This window comes from Drosophila guanche, unplaced genomic scaffold (assembly GCF_900245975.1).
Source record: "Drosophila guanche unplaced genomic scaffold, DGUA_6, whole genome shotgun sequence".
Lineage (NCBI taxonomy): Eukaryota > Metazoa > Arthropoda > Insecta > Diptera > Drosophilidae > Drosophila > Drosophila guanche.
The window spans coordinates 1,867,993-1,887,321 of NW_022995747.1; the positions used below are offsets into that span (position 1 = coordinate 1,867,993).

At 46.1% G+C, this 19,329-nt stretch overlaps 2 protein-coding genes across 2 annotated transcripts in view; both read right to left on the reverse strand.

The window, feature by feature from the left end:
• Positions 1–110: 110 nt before the first annotated feature.
• Positions 111–1,999, reverse strand: LOC117583809 (cell cycle checkpoint protein RAD17). Its single transcript, XM_034272389.1, has 4 exons — positions 1,926–1,999; positions 1,199–1,869; positions 682–1,142; positions 111–630 (listed from the first exon to the last, which is right to left on the reverse strand). The coding sequence occupies exons 1-4, from the start codon at positions 1,938–1,940 to the stop codon at positions 173–175; spliced, it is 1,605 nt and encodes a 534-aa protein (XP_034128280.1). The 5' UTR covers positions 1,941–1,999; the 3' UTR covers positions 111–172.
• Positions 2,000–2,098: 99 nt separating this feature from the next.
• LOC117583808 (disintegrin and metalloproteinase domain-containing protein 12) overlaps positions 2,099–19,329 on the reverse strand; it is a 32,692-nt gene continuing 15,461 nt past the window's right edge. Inside the window, exons 2-8 of the mRNA XM_034272388.1 lie at positions 10,281–10,396; positions 9,266–9,478; positions 9,045–9,196; positions 7,935–8,250; positions 6,515–7,874; positions 6,327–6,456; positions 2,099–4,506 (exon numbers count right to left, since the gene is read on the reverse strand). Of these exons, the coding sequence (XP_034128279.1) occupies positions 2,685–4,506; positions 6,327–6,456; positions 6,515–7,874; positions 7,935–8,250; positions 9,045–9,196; positions 9,266–9,478; positions 10,281–10,396 (4,109 nt within the window). The 3' untranslated portion in view covers positions 2,099–2,684. The remainder of the gene's footprint in view (positions 4,507–6,326; positions 6,457–6,514; positions 7,875–7,934; positions 8,251–9,044; positions 9,197–9,265; positions 9,479–10,280; positions 10,397–19,329) is intronic.

A 19,329-nucleotide genomic window follows, 5' to 3' on the forward strand; every position in this document is an offset into this window, starting at 1 on the left:
TTTTTTTTTTATAAATGCGAACAGAAACCATTTGTGGATGAATAAAAATGTTAAATTGTGAATTGCAGTCACATTACAGATGGAATTTGAATTGTTTTTGTGTTTATATATTTTCATAATTTAATCAACGTTCACTGGCACTCAAATATCTAAAAATTAAAAATCTTCTAAGCTAATCCTCTATGGAAAGTTCAATTTCTGTTGGCATCTCTTCAGGTCTCTTCGCGGCTATGCACTTCACAAAGGATTTGTATTCTGTGGCGTAAATACCTTTTGAGGTGCCTGCATATCGCGTGCCCAAAAGTTTCTGCTCCGCCAATGTGGCCAGCGGCTGCCAATTGATTCGCTTTGGACCGCGTATGGGCATCCAACCGCTGACGGGCGCACTGTTTGCCAGCATACTTCCGCGTATAGCGATATTGAGACCCATCAGTGATAACGCATCTTCACGGTACTCGTTAAGCATGCAATCTGCCAGACCGAGATCATGAATGGCGGGCACAACATCCTCAATCTCTCGAAAATGCGGCAGATAATTGGCGTGTATAAAGTTGACAAAGTTTCGCGGTTCCGTGCGAAAGGCTTCGGTTAAGACCTCGGGGCTGTGCTGCAAGCGCTTGTTCTCGGTGACTGCAAGAAAAACAATTATTAAGGGACTCCATTACAGCTAAAAGTACTTACACTTTGGATTCATAACACGACCTAGAGCATGCATCACGGTAATGGACTCATCGCGCCCAATTGACTTCAGTGTTGACTGCGTCTTGCGTTTGCGTCCCTTGCTGGCAACGCTCACGTTCAGTTCTTTGGTGGGCATGTTGGGCACGCCCTTCATGGAGCTGAGATGTAGATTGATCAGCGCATTGCGTATGTCGCCCTGCGCACCGACCACAATCGAATCGACAACTGTTGAGGGAGGAACTTTATACAGCGCCTTGTTCTCCTTCTGCTGCATGATGGCACAGAATGTTTTCATGGATTTTTGCATTATTGTAGCTGCTATTGAGTTGAAGCTTATGTGTTCGATGCGATGTTTGGCCTTTACTTGCTCCGGGAATAGCTTGTAGCTGATGTTGAGGCCACGCGACTTGGCATCGGCTACGATGAACACCAAAGGGGACTTTCCAGACTCTGAGTATTGCCTGCAAAGGGGGTCATATTATTAGCAGTTCAGGAATGTTTTCGTTGGGCTACTTACTCCAGCAATTCATCAAAGTTAGCCTCGGAATCGCTGAGCAGAATGTTGGGAAAGTCCTCAACCAGCAGCAGTCGCTTATTCTGCGCATCCAGCAGCGATTTGTAACGCGAGGCACGCAGCAGAAAACTCCTAAAAGCCTCCAGATGGGAACCCGTATACGATTCGCCATTGCGTTGATCGCCCAGCGCATTGACAACCTCACAATCCACTGGATTTATCCACTCTTGGAGTTGATATCCAAATTCCTTGGCGAGCACACGCAGTGTGGCCGTCTTTCCAGCGCCTGTTGGTCCAGTTAGCAGACACATCTGTGCGGGCGCCTTCCTCCGCACAGCCTCGCAGTGGCGCAGCCAATCGCGCAGCTCACCAATTTTCTTCGAATGCACCGCCAGCTCCTCGCTGCTCGTGGGGGAAAAACTATCCATCCAGTTGGCCCTAAGCGTTGGTGGCGGTTGTCTGCAGCCCTCAGATTCTTCTTTATCATCATCTTTATCTGCCGTCAGATCCACTGAGGCGGTGGGCAGCGTAAGCGTTGAATTTCCATTTTGTTTACTCCGAGTTTTGGTTGCCGCGCTTGGTGCACTTCGCGTGCGTTTGGCTGGTGCTCCCTCCGAATCGACGGTGGTCGGCGTCAGGTTAAACTCGCTGAAAGCGCTGGTTATCCATGTTTTCTATGCATTTACTAGTGTATTAATGGCTTTAAATAAGCTAAATTCAAATTGTTTACCTTTCGTGCGCTCATTTTTGTTTTTCAGAATAAATACACTAACGCTTGCCAGAAGGCGGTAAGAATAATACACTAACGCGCAGTTTGACGCAGATGGTCACACCATACAAGTTTATGGCGCTATAAAAATTAAACACAACTTTTGCATTTTACTTTTCGTTAAATATATATTTCAACATAACGTCGGACTTATTTACTTGTTTGATATCGGCTTTTAATATATAGGGGGGGATAGACAACATAATACATTCAAACATTGAGACAATTACAATTGATTTTCGCTATTTTTTCGTTTTTCTTTTCCATGCACTTTCCGACTGTACCGGTTAGCACATTTAGGCGGTGCATTTGTTGTGACAATTGAACTTCTTTGGTTTTTATTTACAAAAGCATACATATATATATATATAGAGTATATAGCGTATAAATACATTGATGGGGGATTACGATAGAGAGTAGAAGAGAATATAATATACAGACATACATAACGCTAAATCCTACAACTAAAACACTTCACATGCAGAGCTTAAACATTAATCATTGAGATACATATAGTACTTATACTTAGCACAGTGAGTGGAGTAGTCAAGCCTTAACAACTAACTAATTGGGGGGACACACATCGGTAGAGGAATGAATTTAAAACGACGCTCCTAGCACCCATCATCATCATCATCATCTTCGCTTCGTCGTTGTCGTAGTCAGTGCCAAATAAAATTTGATCGTTTCTTAACTTAAAAGTTTAGCTTATTCCTTAATCTACTTGCTCGCCTCAAAGCGCTGAGTCAGCGATGCAATGTTGGACTTTGGCGTCGCTGAGCCAGCCCCAGCGGCTGCCTTCACTGTGGGCGGCGTGGGCGCTATCGTTGAGGCTGCTCCGCCCGGGCCTCGCTTGCCCAAGGCACCGCTGAATGATGGCTTGGCCGAGAGCGGTTTGGGTTTCTGTATTGTGGCCGATGGCGCGGCTGTCGTTCCATTTGGCAGTGTTTTTGCTGTGCTCTTCATGAAGGACTTGGGACGCGTCGACTGGCCAATGCTGCTGCCAGTTCTCTTTGGCAGCACCACAACTGGCGCAGGTGTCGCTTTGCTGCTGTTTGCCTGCGCTGGCTTGAAGCTGGAGAAGGCACGCGACGGGGATATGTCGGAGAGTGTGGGTGCCACACGTGCCACGGGTGCATTGACCGCCGTGGAGCGTAGATATGTGGGAGCAGCAGCCGCTACAGATTTATCCTCTGCCATGGCAATCACGCTGCTCGCCGGCTTGGGCGGCGCGGGACGCTGTGGACTTCGTGGTGCCTCCACGGTTGTGGGTTCCGCTGTTGTGGCTGTTGCCGCTGGCTTGCCCGAGTAGATGGAGTCCCCGTTGAGCTTCTCAAACTCGTTCACAATCTCGCCCAGCAGCCCCATGTCGGCGCTGCCGTTGCTGGCCAAACTGGCCACCAGATCGCTGCGCTTGAGCGTCTGTGCCGCCGGCGGTATCTCGTCGATGACCGAGTAAATGTCGTCTGTGGATGCACGTGTCTCCACACACTCGCAGTCGTCGTAGGTGTTCTCGGGCGTTAGCTGGTTGGATGCCATGACTGGCCGCTGGTAGCCGGAGGAGCTGACAGAATTTGTTTTCTTCACCACCGGCGGTGGACGAGGTGGCGGCGACTTGGGACGCGAAGAAGCGCCGCCTCCAGCGCTATTCGCTTGACTCTTGGGTCGTGGCAGTCCGGGTGGCGAGCGCATGGAGCCAAATGACTGCAGGGGCACGCCCTTCTTCGTGGGCGAACGCATCGACTGTGCGCGCTTCACCAGATTCTTGGTCTCCTCCTCGCGTGGCGTTGTCTCCGAATCGGAGTTTGAGGACTCTGTCTGTGGGGCCGCCGGCACGGGCATGGGTGCGGATATCTCCAGCGTACGCAGGCGCTCCCGATCGATGTAGGTCTTCTCCTTGGGCGGCTCCTTCTTATCCTCCTTCTTGAGGAACGAGGCAAAGCGGCGTATGGTGCCGTCCCGCTTCACATTCAACTTGGGATCGACATGCAGTGGCACGGGAGGCGCGGGTGCCTGTCGTTGGGGTGACAAATCCTCGGTGCTGCCTTTCAGTGGCACCAGCGTCCGCGTGCTCGAGTCCAGCACGGGCTTGGAGATAATCGGGCGAGCTGTAGAACCAGGATTAGGTGGCGGCAGTGCAGGCGCTGCTCTGGGCCAAGTGGCGCCGCTCTTGCCGCTCTCCGGCGACGTGGCTGGAACAGTCTCCCCCTTGGCCGCTGGTGGTGGCGGCGCCATGCGCTGTGGCACTCCATTATCCTGCTGCACCGTGGGCTGCACAAAGGCCACATTCGGCCCACTGTAGTTGCTCGCCGGCGAGGTGGCGTTCAGCGGTCTCAAGGTGAATCCCTGGAACTTGCCAAACATACCAGCGCCGGCGCTGGGATCATTGGAGTCGCTCGGCGACTTCAACAGTGCCGAGTTCATGTCATCAGTGCTGCTGGGCGTTGACTTGGGCAGTCCATTGCCCGGCGGTGGTCCGCTGCCATTCTGATTGTTGCGCGAGGCGTTGGGTTTGCTCGGCCCAGCGCCCGAGGTCTTCAAGCTGCAAGGATGTCGAAATAAAGGATTAACAAAAATAAACATAATGGAAAACGGGGGCGAATATTTGAGTGTTTTGGGGGATATTTGAGTGTGTTTAACATACCAAAAAAACAGAAGCATCGTGCAGAGTGGCAACAAAACCAACACCAAGGCAGGGCAGGACAAGTGTCAAGGATACGAACACAAGCTTATAGTAAGTAAAAGAGTTACATGCAAGTGCAATGGCAAAAACAAGACCAACACCATTAAAACATAAAAAACATTATTTATTCAAACGTGCGTACAAAACAAAAAGCAAATAAAACTAGGCAAGGGGGCAACAAACATTACAAACACATTACATTTAAGGCAGTTTTTTTTAGTTAGTGCTTAGTTAAGGCACAAAAAACGAGTGCAGGGATGAAGGAGTTGGGTGGGGGTGATTGGTTAGCTTTGGGGAAAAGTTGTTTCTTCGGTGCACCGAACTCTGTGGATATCCTGGCGCTGACTTAAAGTTATCCATCTATACTATATATTCGCTTGATTAATTCTACAATTATATGGCAGTGGGGAGTACCCATATATGGCAGTGAATCCTTTTCATTCTACTAATTTTAGTTCTTCTTTTTAAAATTCAACATTTTCTAACTATTTTCACGATTTTTCTCTTAACATTTCGTGCTGCTGGACTCGGGATGCACAAGAGCATGTTCTAAGAGAGAATGCAAGAGAATAACGCAAAACTATGTACATGACAAGTGGATGCTAAATTCGAGTTTGGCGGATTAAGAATTTGTTAGAATTGGCTTTGTGAACACGAATCAACATTATTGGCATTGGGTGATACTTTTTCTTATCTTAAGTTTAAAATTGAATATTCAAATTCTATAAATTAATAAAAATATTGGCTGTTTTCTTGTGATATTTACTTATGAAATGAATTGAGAAACTCTCATAGAAATGACAATCTGCCTAGGGTTCTGTTTCTGTTGTGTTCTCTTCTAGGTAAGGGTATGCGTAACAGATCCTTGTAAGTAACCCTCAAACCAATCAATAATAAAAGTACCTTCTGGCCTTAATGTCTCACTCAACTAAAGAACTTTACAACACTCCGTTGATTGAAATAATTATATGCCCTACAATCTGCCAGGAATATCGTAAAAGTCGCACTCGAAATGCCAAAAGCCAAGGCTCAAAAGTCATGCAGCATTTGGTTTTGTTTGTGTTTTGTGTTTTGTTGTGCGTGTTGCTGTGTGGCTTGCAACTTGTATAATCTGTTTATAGTTTCATGTTTTTTGCTGTGATTAGTATTTGGCGCACCTCGCGGGGTCGCTCTGTATGTACGTGGCGCCTTCGGTGAGTGCCAGAGGATTTGTGGTTGCATGCAGACGCGGTGCCGTGATGTCCAGCTTGCGTCTCAGTGTGTTGTTGCTGCTGGTCGTGTGGTTGCTGCTGTTGTTATTGTTCAGTGACTCTGTGTTATTGTTGTTGTTGTTCGTGTGCTGTTGCAACTGCGGCGTGGAGAGCTTACGCCGCATAGTGGCCGCCAAAGGCTGCACCACGTAGCTGCTCTGACTCCTGGGCACACAGGGCGGACGCGGATGCACGGCGACCGGGCTGCCGCTGCTCCTGCTGCTGCTGGACTTGAGTACTCTCGGCAATGTGGCGTGTATGTTAGTGATGGTGGCAGGGGCAGTGGTTAGATTGGGTGCAGTGTTAGTGGAGGGTATGGGCATGGGTGTGGTTGTGGTTGTGGGTGCGGGTGCTACGCAGCTGCTGCTGCTGCTGCTGCTGCTGCTAGGGTGGCAGCCGCTGCTGTAGGACGTGGAGGTCGATACATACATATTGTCAGCTAGCTTTCCCCCGCTGAACTTTCCATTCTTGTAGCAGTGATAAAACAGCCAGAAGGCACCAACCGTTGGCAGCACCATGAAGAACAGCACACAGAGGAAACGCTTGAGGCTCAAAGCACCTGAAAAGGAAACAAAAAGTTAGCTTTAACCCGACAAAAGTCTTTGTGCAGCACTCACCATTCGGATCGGTGGCTGGGCCGCTGTCTTGGGAGCCGCCGGAGCCCGCCTTGGCGCACGATTCGCCGCCAAAGCCCACATCGCAGTGGCAGTGTCCCCGACTGTTGCAGATGCCATTTCCGCTGCAATCGTCCGGACAGGGTGTGCCCATGCCGCGCTGTCGCACCTGCTCGACGGGCAGACAACGCTGATCCACGCACATCATGTCCTCGCCGCACTTGGCGCCGTTTGGCGCCAGTCCCGGATCGGTGGTCTGCAGTCCCAGATCCACCAGCGCCGTGCGGCAGGCGACAATCTTGCGGTCGTGGCTGACGTAGGAGTGGGACAGCACGGCCGCCGACTCCATGCCGAACTCGAGACGCTCATTCAGATGATTGCAGTGCAGCATGCCGCAGTTCACGTGCCTCGCCTCGCACTGCACGAACGTCTTGTTGAGGCGATTGTAGCCGCAGTTGCCCAGCCGCGAGCCCTCCATGTTCTTGTGGTAGCAATGCACCGAGTTGTCCCCCGTGGGTCCCCACAGAATGCGGCACTGATTGGCATGGGAGCGGCAGTTGCCGTGGAAACAGTAGGCCTGTCCCCCATCGCAGGGTTCCGTATCCCGCCGATAGACATCCGTGGGACAGTACTCGGACTCCCCGGTGCAGTACTCCGGCAGATCGCACTCGTTCTCGGCCTCGCGGCAGGCGCTGCCCGCCAGCTTGGGCCGGCACTTGTCCAGGTCGCAGCACTCGCCCGTGGCACACGAGGCATTCGTGTGCAGCATGCAGGTGGTGGCATTGCAGCAACTATTCCGGCAGTGTTCGGGCAGGCCGCAGTCGCACTGCTCGCCGGGCTCCACGAATCCATTGCCGCAGGTGGGCGAGTCAAAGAGCCGCTCCGGCTTGTTCCTCAAACAATAGTTCATGCCGCGCGAGAAGGCGATCGTCAGTTGATCGATGCTGCAGCTGCTCCAGCTGACAGGCACCACCGATGTGCTGGAAGCGGCCATTACGCACTTTTCATCCGGGCAGTGGCAGTCCGGGGAGTCATGCTCCATGCCAAAGTTGTGTCCCATCTCGTGTGCCATTGTGGTGGCCACCATCGCGGTGACAGGACTATGCTGCATGCTGACACCACCCGAGTACTCATACGTGCAGATGGGACCCTTCAGGGCCTTGCCCACCACACCACCGGCGAAGGTTTCCTTGGTCAGCAGCTGGGCATTATCGTTGGGATGTTCCAGCACCAGTTTGGTGCTGCGATAATTCAGAAAGTTTCTCAGCGTCACATCTCCATCGCTGGAGAACTCAATCTCGTTCGATTCGTTCCATATGACCACGCCCACCAGGGCCACAAAAATGTTCAAAGGAACATACAACTGGGGAGTACAAAAAGGAGCATTAGCTGAGGTTTGTAACTGGTTGGACCTTCGACTTACTGCATTCACAATGTTGGCCAGATTCTTGCAGTGTTCGTGCACCTTCTTGGTGCTCTCCCCAAAGTGTTTGTACACCTTGTTGTCCACCACAATGACCAGCTCCACGTAGCTCGAGTATTTGTTGGCATTGTACGGACCTCGAATCAGCTGACGGCTGTCATCGGCCTGGCGTCGCTTTCGCAGCAACATGCGCTGGAATTCATCGCCAGCCAATCGATGTGGCGGCAGTGAAGCTTTCTCCTTGTCATCCTTGCTGTGGTTGTCCTTGTGGCTGTCGTAGCCACAGGTAGCATTCTGCGGATGCATGTCTGCGTGCCTGTAAAAGCAAATCAAAAAGGTAATTCGATATTTTCCTGTCCACTAATAACGGAAGTGGCTGGGCAGTCGCTTCGTTTCGTTTCTGTTCTATTGCTTGGGTTCCAGTTAAAGCAAATATTTGTGGCCCACAAATAGGCAAATATTTGGCCAGCAAACCCCCATTCCCCCGCCTGCGCTCTGTGCTCTGCGCCTTGACCCCTTAAAACATAAACATTTACGGGGCTCGACAAGTGAGCAAACAACATTTCGCAGCGGCACAGCGGCACAGCAGACGCTCGCTGATTAGATAAGCGCCACGAATATGGATCGAAAGATTTGATTTTGGTTGCCCAGCTATCAGCAGTTGAGAAAGGAGCAGCAGAAACAATATTTAGAGATGAATACAGCAAAGAATCAATGACTATCTTGAGGTGTTGCCATGAACAGATCGTTTGGGAATAAATTATATAAATTTTTAAGGCAACATTTAAGGCCATTCATTTCTCAATGTTTAAGCAAAGTTCTAAATTTATTTGGATAATTCTTTGGAATTCGAAACAATATTTAATTAATATTTTTGGGCATCAAACTTTAGCCACATACCACGAATTTTAACATTTAAGTTTCAATTGCTGGAGTTTCTTGAACGCTAAACAATATTTTCATCTTCAACTCTTCGATAACTCAGCAAATGTTGAAGCTTTTCTCTGCTTGCTAAGATAAACTCTTCTCTTGCTGCTCTTGCCACTTGCCACATTCCGTTCATTAAATTATAGCCCCATCCTCTGCTTAAATCCTGTAGCCAATGCTTACCGTAGCAGATAGTGTTCGTCCTGCAGTCGGCCAGAGCCATCGACATGGGGATGAATAAAATAGGTTTGCTGGCCATCGAAGACGATGCCATTCAGTCCGCCGCCGCAGGTGGACAGAGCCACAGTGGAGTCCGGTTGGCCGCGTATGTGACCCTGTGATTAAACCAAATGCAAATTATTGAGGAGATTGGGGACGGAAATGTATGGCTGGGCATAACTTACCTGATAGTGGCATAAATCAACCTCAGTCTTGGTGAAATTACGCACCACATGGCTTCCTGGTGCAGCAGCTCCTCCTGCCGCTCCTCTGCTGGAGTTCTGATAGCGCAGAAAGTGTGAGTCGGGCAGCAGGCGATCATTGCGCTGCAAGTCCACTTGCACCCGCTTGCCCTCGTGGCTGTAGCTCAGACTAATGTGTGGCGTGTGCAGGCCATCCTGCGGGTATGGAATGGAAGATAACGATAACGAGATTAAGACATTTTCCAACCAGCGTTTACTTTATGCCACATTTCCATGCAAATTGTGGGCGTGGGGCTACACGAAGGTGCGAATGTGTAAAGTCCTGCCACGCCGCAGGGACTCTCTCTCTCTCTCTCTGCCAACTTTATGTGTGTGTGGCTGGTGGATGAAATGGATGCTTGTTGAAACTAATTAACAAAAGGGTTTGGCCTGGTCACCGCACCCTTGCCCCTTACTCCTGGCTGTAATTTAATATTTCGCGTGCAATTTCTACGCCGCGTGGGGTCTTTCCTTTTGGTTTTATTCTGATTAGCCCTGCCCTGACCTGCGGCACTTTTGAGCTAAATTTAAAATATTTTGGGGGAGTTTTTCTCCATTTACTTTCGGTTTATAATATAATTAGAAATTGTCATTAGTGGTGGATATTTCAAGATACTCTAAAGTCCTTGCTGTGAGATTTGTTTCTTTGCACAAGCGAAAATTCAAAAAGAGAATCTCCGTGAATGCAAAAATAAAATGAATTTCTTTAATCTTTCTCCAAATTGTGACTGCATTTAGTACTATAAAGATACTCTAAGGCCCTTGCTTCGAGATGTGTTCTGCAGTCGCACAAGCGAAAATTCAAAAAGAGAATCTCCGTGAACGCAAAAATAAAATTTATTTCTTTCCTTATTTCTCCCCAAACTACTACAACTTGTGGCTGCATTTAGTTGCTATCTCCATTCATCACTCCCTATAAAGCACACAAATTATCCTTGTAGAACCGACGACTACTCACCGCTGCATCCAGTGTGCTCTGCAGATCCTGCTGTGTGTGGGCATGCTGCACTTGTGGTCGTATCACAGTGTGAGTGGAGAACTCGTTGAGGGCAGGAAAATAGTCAGCGATGTATGCTGCAAAGGGAGAGAGAAAAAACTCATTAATAACTGATGTAAATGCTGTTAATTATAAAGTACTTAAAGAACTGAGCCACACCTTCCTTCTCATAGAAGCGGGGCAACACACAAAGGCCGGGGCAAGGTGTCTCTAATAGGCTTAGAGTCACAGGCCACCAAGCAAAATGCTGACAACTTGAGCCCTACATTAAGGCGAAGCGAATGCACGAAGTCTGATAATCATTTTACATGTTCGTGGCCCATGTTTGGGGCTTGTTAAGGTGCTCAGATAAGACTTGTATCACTCATCTGTATGGGCTTTCATTTTGGACTAAAATTAGCAGAAAATATTATCCATATGTGCACGAGTGTACGAGGGGCAGACAGAACACAGAACACGTCCAATTAATGCGCCCCCAAAAACACACAGACGCTGCAGATGTCAGACGACGCATGCAACCCTCCTTGTAAAATAATCTTACAGCTGCAGCTGCAGATACAGATTCTGCACACCCCAAAGGCACACACACACTCAGCTTCTGCTCTGGCCCAAAGAAAACAATAAAATCGCATTCAAAATACAAGAAGAAACTCCTGCAAGAAAAAACTTGTCATGCCCCACGTTCAGCCTCGTCGCCTCCACTGGCACGGTGGAAACCTGCTCCAAAAGTCAGCTTTCCAGCGCCAAATGTCACACGCGTCAGACTTTACACAACGCGTCACAAAATGTTGAAAGTACCAAAATAAAAAACACAACAAAAAAAATGAATGTGTATTTATTTTTAACACGCCCGCCGCCGTTTAACGCAAAATCATGAAGAGCCTCGGCCAAGTTTTTTCAAGAGAGTGTGTGTATTATATATACATAAATTCTTTGTTGTATGTTTTTGTTTTTTAGTTTTTGTTGTAAGCTGATTTCTCCTTTTTTGGCGCATATGTCGCCGAGACTTTGAGAGACTTTTTGGCTCTTGGATAACGAAGGGCTCTTGGGGGTCACAGCGAACAGAGTTCAAATTAAAATAATTCAGAATTCGAATCGACTTTTCTTTAATATTTCTATAATATATTTCTTTCTATAATTACATGATTAAAGTAGGAAAACATTCCCAATCATGTTTTACTCATTTTTGTGTTTTTTCCTTAGTCGCTTCTCTTAAGAGTCTGTCCAAAGATCGCGTTAACCCCATTTATTAGGTGACAAATGGGTGTTGATCATAAATAAAAGACAATGTGCAGACCCATAAAAGGGAAATGGAAGCACAGAGAAAGCTTCTGAAAAATACACAACATTGGATTGGATTTTATATTTATTTTTACACCAATTGATGGAGCACGTAAGGGATGGGTATGGCATTTCCCTTCCAAAAGAAATGAATTTATTTTCGCAATAAATAATTATGAATTTCTGTATAAATTGCCTGTGTCATAGATGTTTTAATAAGCAACTCTTAAGTGAATGCATTTTCTTGTTCACTGAGTGAATGGTTTTTCCTCGCTGCTCAATAATTGCCCCCTAGATTTGTTACTCATAATATTTTCATGCAAATTGGAAAACAAAATTCAATTCCCAGAAAAGCATCAAGTGGCGGGACAGGGCATTCGATTACTCAGAATATGATGGGGCATGGGAATGGGGGGAGTGTAGGAAAAACTACTTAGTGCAGAGACATCATAAAACAGAGCTAATGACTGGCCCAGACTAATGAAAATTCCTGCCCTTCGTACCATTTTGGGAAGGAGAAGTGTGGCAGTGTCGGCTCATTTTCAATGAGTGTCGGCATCTGTTCGTTGGAGGCTACAAAAACGATGTGTCCATGTGTGTGTGTTGGACCCTTATTTGTTGCTTATTGTTTACGGAAAACAATTAACCCAAAGCCCAAAAACTTGCGAGTGATTGATAGGCGCAAAAAGACTAATGAGTGCAGGCGCGTCGACGCTGTAAAAATATAAACCAAAAATAGCCAAAGAAATTCCCGCAATGATAACAGCGATAATGGCGATAAGGATAGCGCAAGAGAATGTGGGTTAACTGGAAATCTGATAGCTAGAAATTATGACACACAATCGTGAATGTGTTTGTGCGACAAATGGCGCCAGGAGGCGCCTCAAGGACCTACTCATTGTCCTGGAACATGGTGCTCGAGTAAGTGGAAACTCATTAAAACTAGAACACAACACACAAAAATGCAAACAACACTCGTGCTCGTAGCACACAGAGAGCTCTCGAGTAGAGGAAATTATCACACACAGAGCCAGACAGAGACAGAGGCTTGAGCTCGAGGCAAACATATGGCGGATAAACCAGGCCGAGGGCCCAGGACCCAGGGGCTGTGCTGTCCATCAACGCCTCGAGCTGTGGAGCGGGTGTTGAGCGATAGATTCGATGCACTAGATTCATCTGCAGCCCAGCAGCCTAAAAATAAGGAACAAATTACAGCCCGATGGTTGTTTGTCGTCGCATACTTTGATCTTTGTTATTTCCCTTTCGATGATGAGCCAGAGCCAGAGCCAGGCTCCCAAACAGGGTTTGTTTTTCTTTTTTTTTGGCATTTGTTTGTTTAACTCTAGCAAACGGTGGGACAAACGTTTGATTTGGCCTCTCTCAGTCGTTGCTGCATTTGTGATAAAACCCCAAGGGGTGCCCCCCTCGTACACTCGTATAACAATCAACAGAGGCAACAATAAAAATGTATTAATAAATGCCAGAGAGCGTGTCATAAAAAATGATATGCAGCCAATAAATATTCCCAGTTCAGATCTCAATGCACAATGAACTTCACATTGAAAAATTGTCGAATAGAAGCGGGTTGGAGGGGTTGAGAATTTTCATATTTTCCAATTTGAATAATGAAAAATGTGGAAATGTGCAACCTTCTTCAAGTGCTTCTGGACCCAATGCATTCCTCAATCATTAAAATATTTTAAATTATGACTCAAAGTCAATTCGGTTAAAGTTTTTTCCCTCGAGCGGCGGGGAAATGGAATCCATAAAGTTTCCAACACTTTAACAGAGTCTCTCCCCAACCCGCTGAAAAAAAAAATAATAGAAAGAGAATATTAATAGAATGTGGCAGCCATAAACAGATTAGTGCCCCTTGGCATAGAGGAGCGTGTCTGGAAGCAGGAATGGGTCTGCTGGCTGGTCGCTGCGTTCATCCCAAAAAAGAAAAACAAAAATCGAATCGAATGTGTGCCTAATTGATAACCAAGACAAGGAATCGAATAGGGAAATTTTCGGCTCAACTCTGGAATACAAATTGGAAACGCAAAACGGTTGGATTTTTCCTCTCTCCACGAATAGTTTTCCTTTTGCGTTAACCAAAGAAACTGCTACGCTCGAGAGCATAATTGAATAATAAAAAAGAGAAAAGAAAATTTCAATTGTTTTTACCAAAAACAAAACTAAAACTCAATTAAAAGACAGGCCAGCGGGGTAATGGAAAATGAAAACCCATTCATAACAATTTAATTAAATTGTTTGGGTTCGGTATCTATTTTTGGGTTGGGGGGCTGAGAATTTCTCAATTGAAAACATTTTTAAAGAAGCGAAAATTTAGATCATTGCAATGGATTGTATGGACATATTTATTGAAATGTGAGATATATAAAGTAGTCAATGAGATATTATAGGAACCCTCATGCTGTGTGCCCTTTTACAACATAAATCAAGTGGGGAAAAAGCGATTTAAATGGAATAAAATGGGAATAAAAATAGATAAAGGGAAAGAAAGAGATCTATCTATAAATTTCACCAAACGAGCAACAAAATTGTAATAAAAACATTGTATCTTAACGACTTAATAAATGCCAACTACCGATCATCACATAATGAATACAAATTGAGTTAATCGGCGTTTACCCAACTACCAAATGGGCCAAATCGGAAAGTAAAATCTCACTATTCCCCCAAAACAGTAGCACCTCAGCACCCGCCTTTCACCTCAATTTTCACCTGACAAAAAGGCAGAGGCAACAAAAAAAATGCAACATGCCACGCAATCCACCAATACCCAGGCCCAGGCGGCACGAACATCATGCGAAATCTGGGTTAAGCGTAAAACTGCGCATGCGCCGCCGAAACGCGACGATAAGCATCCAAGATGTTGCGATTTCACATGGCAAAAGTTTGGTAGGAAGACAAGACAAGAAGGGAGTCAGGAGGAAGCTCCCCAGGGGAATTATTTATGTACCTGTACCTCAGTGATTCCACTTTTATGTGTCAGAATACTTTCAAGTCGATCATACTCTAAAAGCTGAAGATTTGAAGCAGAAAGATCCCAAGTCGATGTTGCAATAATTCTACACAAATGTGGAATAATATAGATCCAAAGATGAACCCCAAGAGCTATCTCTTTGATTACATTTCGTTGATTATAAATAAAAACTTTGCATGATTCTCACGTATCTTTTGATGGATTTCAGTGCAGGTGAGAGTCCCAGACAGACCGAACAACTCCTCCTTCTGCAGCGTCTCATATGAGTATTCCCCATGCCAGAGGCAGAACCCGTGTCTTGTCAAAGTTCAATCCCGCCTCAAGGCAGTCTATGGCCATGGGGCACCTCCTGGGGCAGGCATGGGGGGCATTGCCTGAATTATTTATAAGCTGCTGTCCGCTTTGCCACTCTCTCTCTCTCTCTCTCTCGCTCTGTCTGTCTCTGTCTCTGTCTTGTGTGCATTATAAATAAAACTTTGGCCTGGCCAAGGGGCACGAAGCAAAACAAACTACAACAAACTGCAGACACGAACGACTGCACGGACTGCAAAAGAGAACAGCGGCCAAACGGAATCAGAAATCAAATTGTAACTTGAGTGCACGACAGAGAGAGGGAGGGAGGGGCCACAAAAGGACGTCACATTGTGTTTTGAGAGAGAGAGAGAGAGAGTGTGGGAAGGGGATAATGGGGGCTTGGTGGAGTCGCCACAAAAGCCGCTTTGTTCAAGTTGGTTTCATTCCATTTTCGTACTTTTCATTCCATGATTCGGGGCGTGAAAAGGCACTTGAGCAAACGAACAATCTTGTTGGACTTATGGAGCACTTGTGGTCTTTGGGGCTTGGGCTTAGGGTTGGGTTTCCACTGAAAATGCACTCATCCAAGCGAAGTAGAAGAAGGATTCTCATGCTACAACCATCCTCATCTCTCTGCTGTCAGATTTACAAAACAAAACAACGAAAATTGAAACCCAGGCGCCGTCATTCATTCAGGTAACTCTAGAATGAGTCGAAACGAAGGATGGATGGAGCTGCAGCCCCTCCTCTGTCTGTGTGTCTCTCTGAGCATCCTCCAGCATGATTTTCGGTTTCCATCTGTGTGGTCTGCTTAAGAAATGGGAAAGGGGGAGGGAGAGAGCGAGCGATCCCTTCATTAAAAGGCCATAAACTGGACACTGATCAGCCCATAAAATACGGAGACATCTAAATAGGGGATCTGGAGATCTTCTTTACTCTTTATGAACATATTCAGCTGCCTTTTCCTGCAAGTATCCATTGCCCTATTTGCATTTACTTACTTTCTATTCTATAAATAGAATTTGAACTCGCGAGTTCTTCCTCTGGCCCAGCCCCGCTGCACTTCTCTCTCTCTCTCTCTCTCTCTCTTCTTATTGTAGTTTGCTTCCCCCACTCGGCAATCGGCACTCGGTGTAAATTAATTGCCTTGAGGTTTTGGCTGGCGTTGTGCATAAATTATGCTCTCAATGCAACCATTTAAATAAATCAATACTTTGGTACTCGCTGACAGGCCTGTGGCTCAGCCTCAGACGGTGCCTCTCCCAGTGCCCTCCTCTCGTGAAGGCGAAACAAAACGCTTAAGGAAGACGCCGAAGACGTAGACTAAACAGCCGTGACCCTATTTGTAAATATGTACAGATGTACGCCACTGTGCAGACCCCAAACATATATGTATGTATGTACATACATTTGTGCCATGTATTTATTGTAGATTCAGTGGGTTAGGAGTAGGTGTTTAGCAGGGGGCTACTTGTCTCGAGAATAACAAATCGGAATATAAAATGGATCCAAATCGAATTTATTTATATTTTAGCCAGTGGAAAAGCTATAGAATGGAAAGTACATATCTACCGGGGATTGGAATGCACAAATTATGTATAATCAGTCCAGGAATATGTAAATAGAATTGGAACATTACTTAGTACTTAAATAAGTTTCGTTAAAAAAGAAACTCTCTGTCTGCTATTCCCATTTTCATGTTCAATTTTTGCAACGCTTCGCAGTCCCTTTGTTGATCCCTCCATCCGGTACACAGTCTGCCATCGCCGCTCCTGGCTGTCCATCAAAATCAAGTCAATTATCTACACACATCACTGAGCTGCAGATAATTTGCACTCCCTGAGAGCTAAACACATACGCGTCTGCCGCTCCCTGACTATTTGCAACCCCGGAAAACGTTACCCAGAGATAAACACAAAACTCTGATCAATGTGCAATAATGTACATTGTGCTGCATTGTGCAAAATCATGGAGGCATCTCGCTCAGATAGAGATCAGTTGGACTCCTGTGGACTGCGCACCTGCCTGCTGCACCTCTGCACTTCATGGAATGCAAAAACACAATGGACCAACGGGTGGCCCAGACCCAGGCCCGGTTGCTGAAGCTAATAAAACAAAGCAAACATTTTTGTAGTTTGCATTTTGCGTTTACATTTCGAGTGCGGCAGAGCACAGCGGGGCGACGATTACCCCGGACACTTCAATGACAAGGACTTTCATTCTTTCAGAGAGCTCTGTCCCGCTGTCCCACTGCATTCCCCGCCGACCAGCTGCAGCTGCAGGGGCACAGGGTCAAGTGTTCGGGCAATTAACACCCCGAGGATGGTCGAGCGGGCGGCATTTTTGCACCTTCTCATCATTCAGGTGAGAGGCTACAGGTGGATGGACCACCCATGGGTCGTATTCCCTTTGTGACTCGAGCCAGGACATCATCTGCTGTTTCAAGATGATCTAGGGAAAGGCCCACAACGGACAAACACAAGTGCGCAGGGAGCATGGACTTCTACAATCGATTTCCAGGTAGACTTCCTCAGTTAATCCGTGAAATTTCACACCCGCTGTGGTTTTTATCAGGTACAGGACACAGCAGTCCTGTCAGTCCTGACAATCCTGTTTGCACAAGGAATCCAAAAGGGATTTCTTTCTCTGTCTGCATGTAACTATCTCTCTCGGTAATCCGCTGTGGCCCTCTGTTTGCTTTGGCATTAAAATTGTCAACTTTATTATCTGGCCGCTTGGCTCATAAAAAAAGCCAACAACCTGCCGCTGATAAAAACACCTCAGAATAAGGCCAACAACAACAGCAACAGCAAACTACGATTGCACAGATATCAGCTCTAGCCTGGCCAGACCTTTCGTCATTAAGTCATAAAAGTGCATGGAGAAATGAGCAGCAATTAAAGCTGTTGTGGACAAAAGGTCAACAAGTCGATAGAGAACATACCGTAATTGGAAAACTGACACTAAACCAACAGATATTGTGGCTCAGTGGCCTTCAAGCAGGTGGGTGGATAAAAGGTTAAAGGCGGATCACGGTGGGAATGTCTTTGAAAGTGGAAGAAAACTAACAGAAATATTGTTTGATATGTTCTTCAGAAACATTTTTAATTCATTTACAAGGGAAATATCTAGAAGTGAACTTGAAAATATTCAGCGAAATGCCAGATTTTTGCATATTTTTATGGTCTTTGGTTTAACCTTTAACAATTTCCAACTAAAACCCCGTTCAGCATGCACTTTTACGCTCTTTTGATTACATTCAAGTGTAATTAATCATATTTTAATGTCGCATTATTTCTGTACAATTTACTTCCTGGTTACACACCTACAAGTACTGCGATTACTGGGTATTCCTCTTTGTTTCATTTGATTTATCCCATTTCAAACAGAGACAAAGCATCGCCAGCATTCCTTATCTCTAGCTGGGATCTATGGAATATATACTCGTAGCTGTCATTAGTAGCTGTTTGGTAAAGCAAAGTATATAGGAAATGTATTAAGAGCTAATAAATTGAAATTCCAACATCATGATGATGATAAGCAGGCCGGGCTACAGCTGGATGATAATGATGATGTTGCTGACCGACTGACAGAGTGACACCAGTCACGAGCTGAATGTGATTGCTGAAATACGAGTATAAATCTCAATTGTGCTGTTTCGCGAGTGCATTGTACAATAAACAATAAACGAAATGAAAATGTATTTTGATTTATCTCTGGCGCCACAATTGAATGATAGCTGCAACAGAATTATGTTTATGAAGTTATGTTTTCGTTTCTGTATGATTGAGTTGAAATCTGGCAAAGAATCCAGGCAACATAGGGGAACATTTCTTTTCAGCACTTTGCTGTGCAATATAATTCTTTTAAGATAGATTCTCCCACACTTTCAATCTCTGTTTCTGCTTCTCTATATCCCTCTCTTTTTCTCTCTGTTTTTACTGCAGATTTCTTTCTTCCTTTTCTTCATTGTCAGCCTCCACATTACGCACAAAGCGAGCAGAGAAAAGTGCACATAAACATTGTTGTTTCCTTTTTGGGACATCCCCTGCCCCTACCCAGTGTAGGAGGAGGACGAACCCCTTTAGTGGCCATATAAAAGAACTTGGTCCGAATCGGTTGGAGTTGGTTGCGGCTGGCTTCTGGCTGTTCTGTGGATTTCCATTGCAGTTCTCTGGGAACTGAGAACTCTGGCAGCAGCGCCAAAAAAGGAAATAAAATGCATTGGGACACAAGACGACGACTCGATGGTTGTTCGGGAATGGCTTCCCTTTTCGGTGTTTCCTTTTTCTTTTGACATTGTGCTGCTGCTGCTGGCCATAACGGATTTTTATGTGGTCAATGATCCTTGAGCATACGCACTCCTCACCCCGGACTCCCCAGGCATTGTTCTCTCTTTGTTTGCGGAATACAAGAAAATGTTTGCATTAAAAAAGCGGAAAC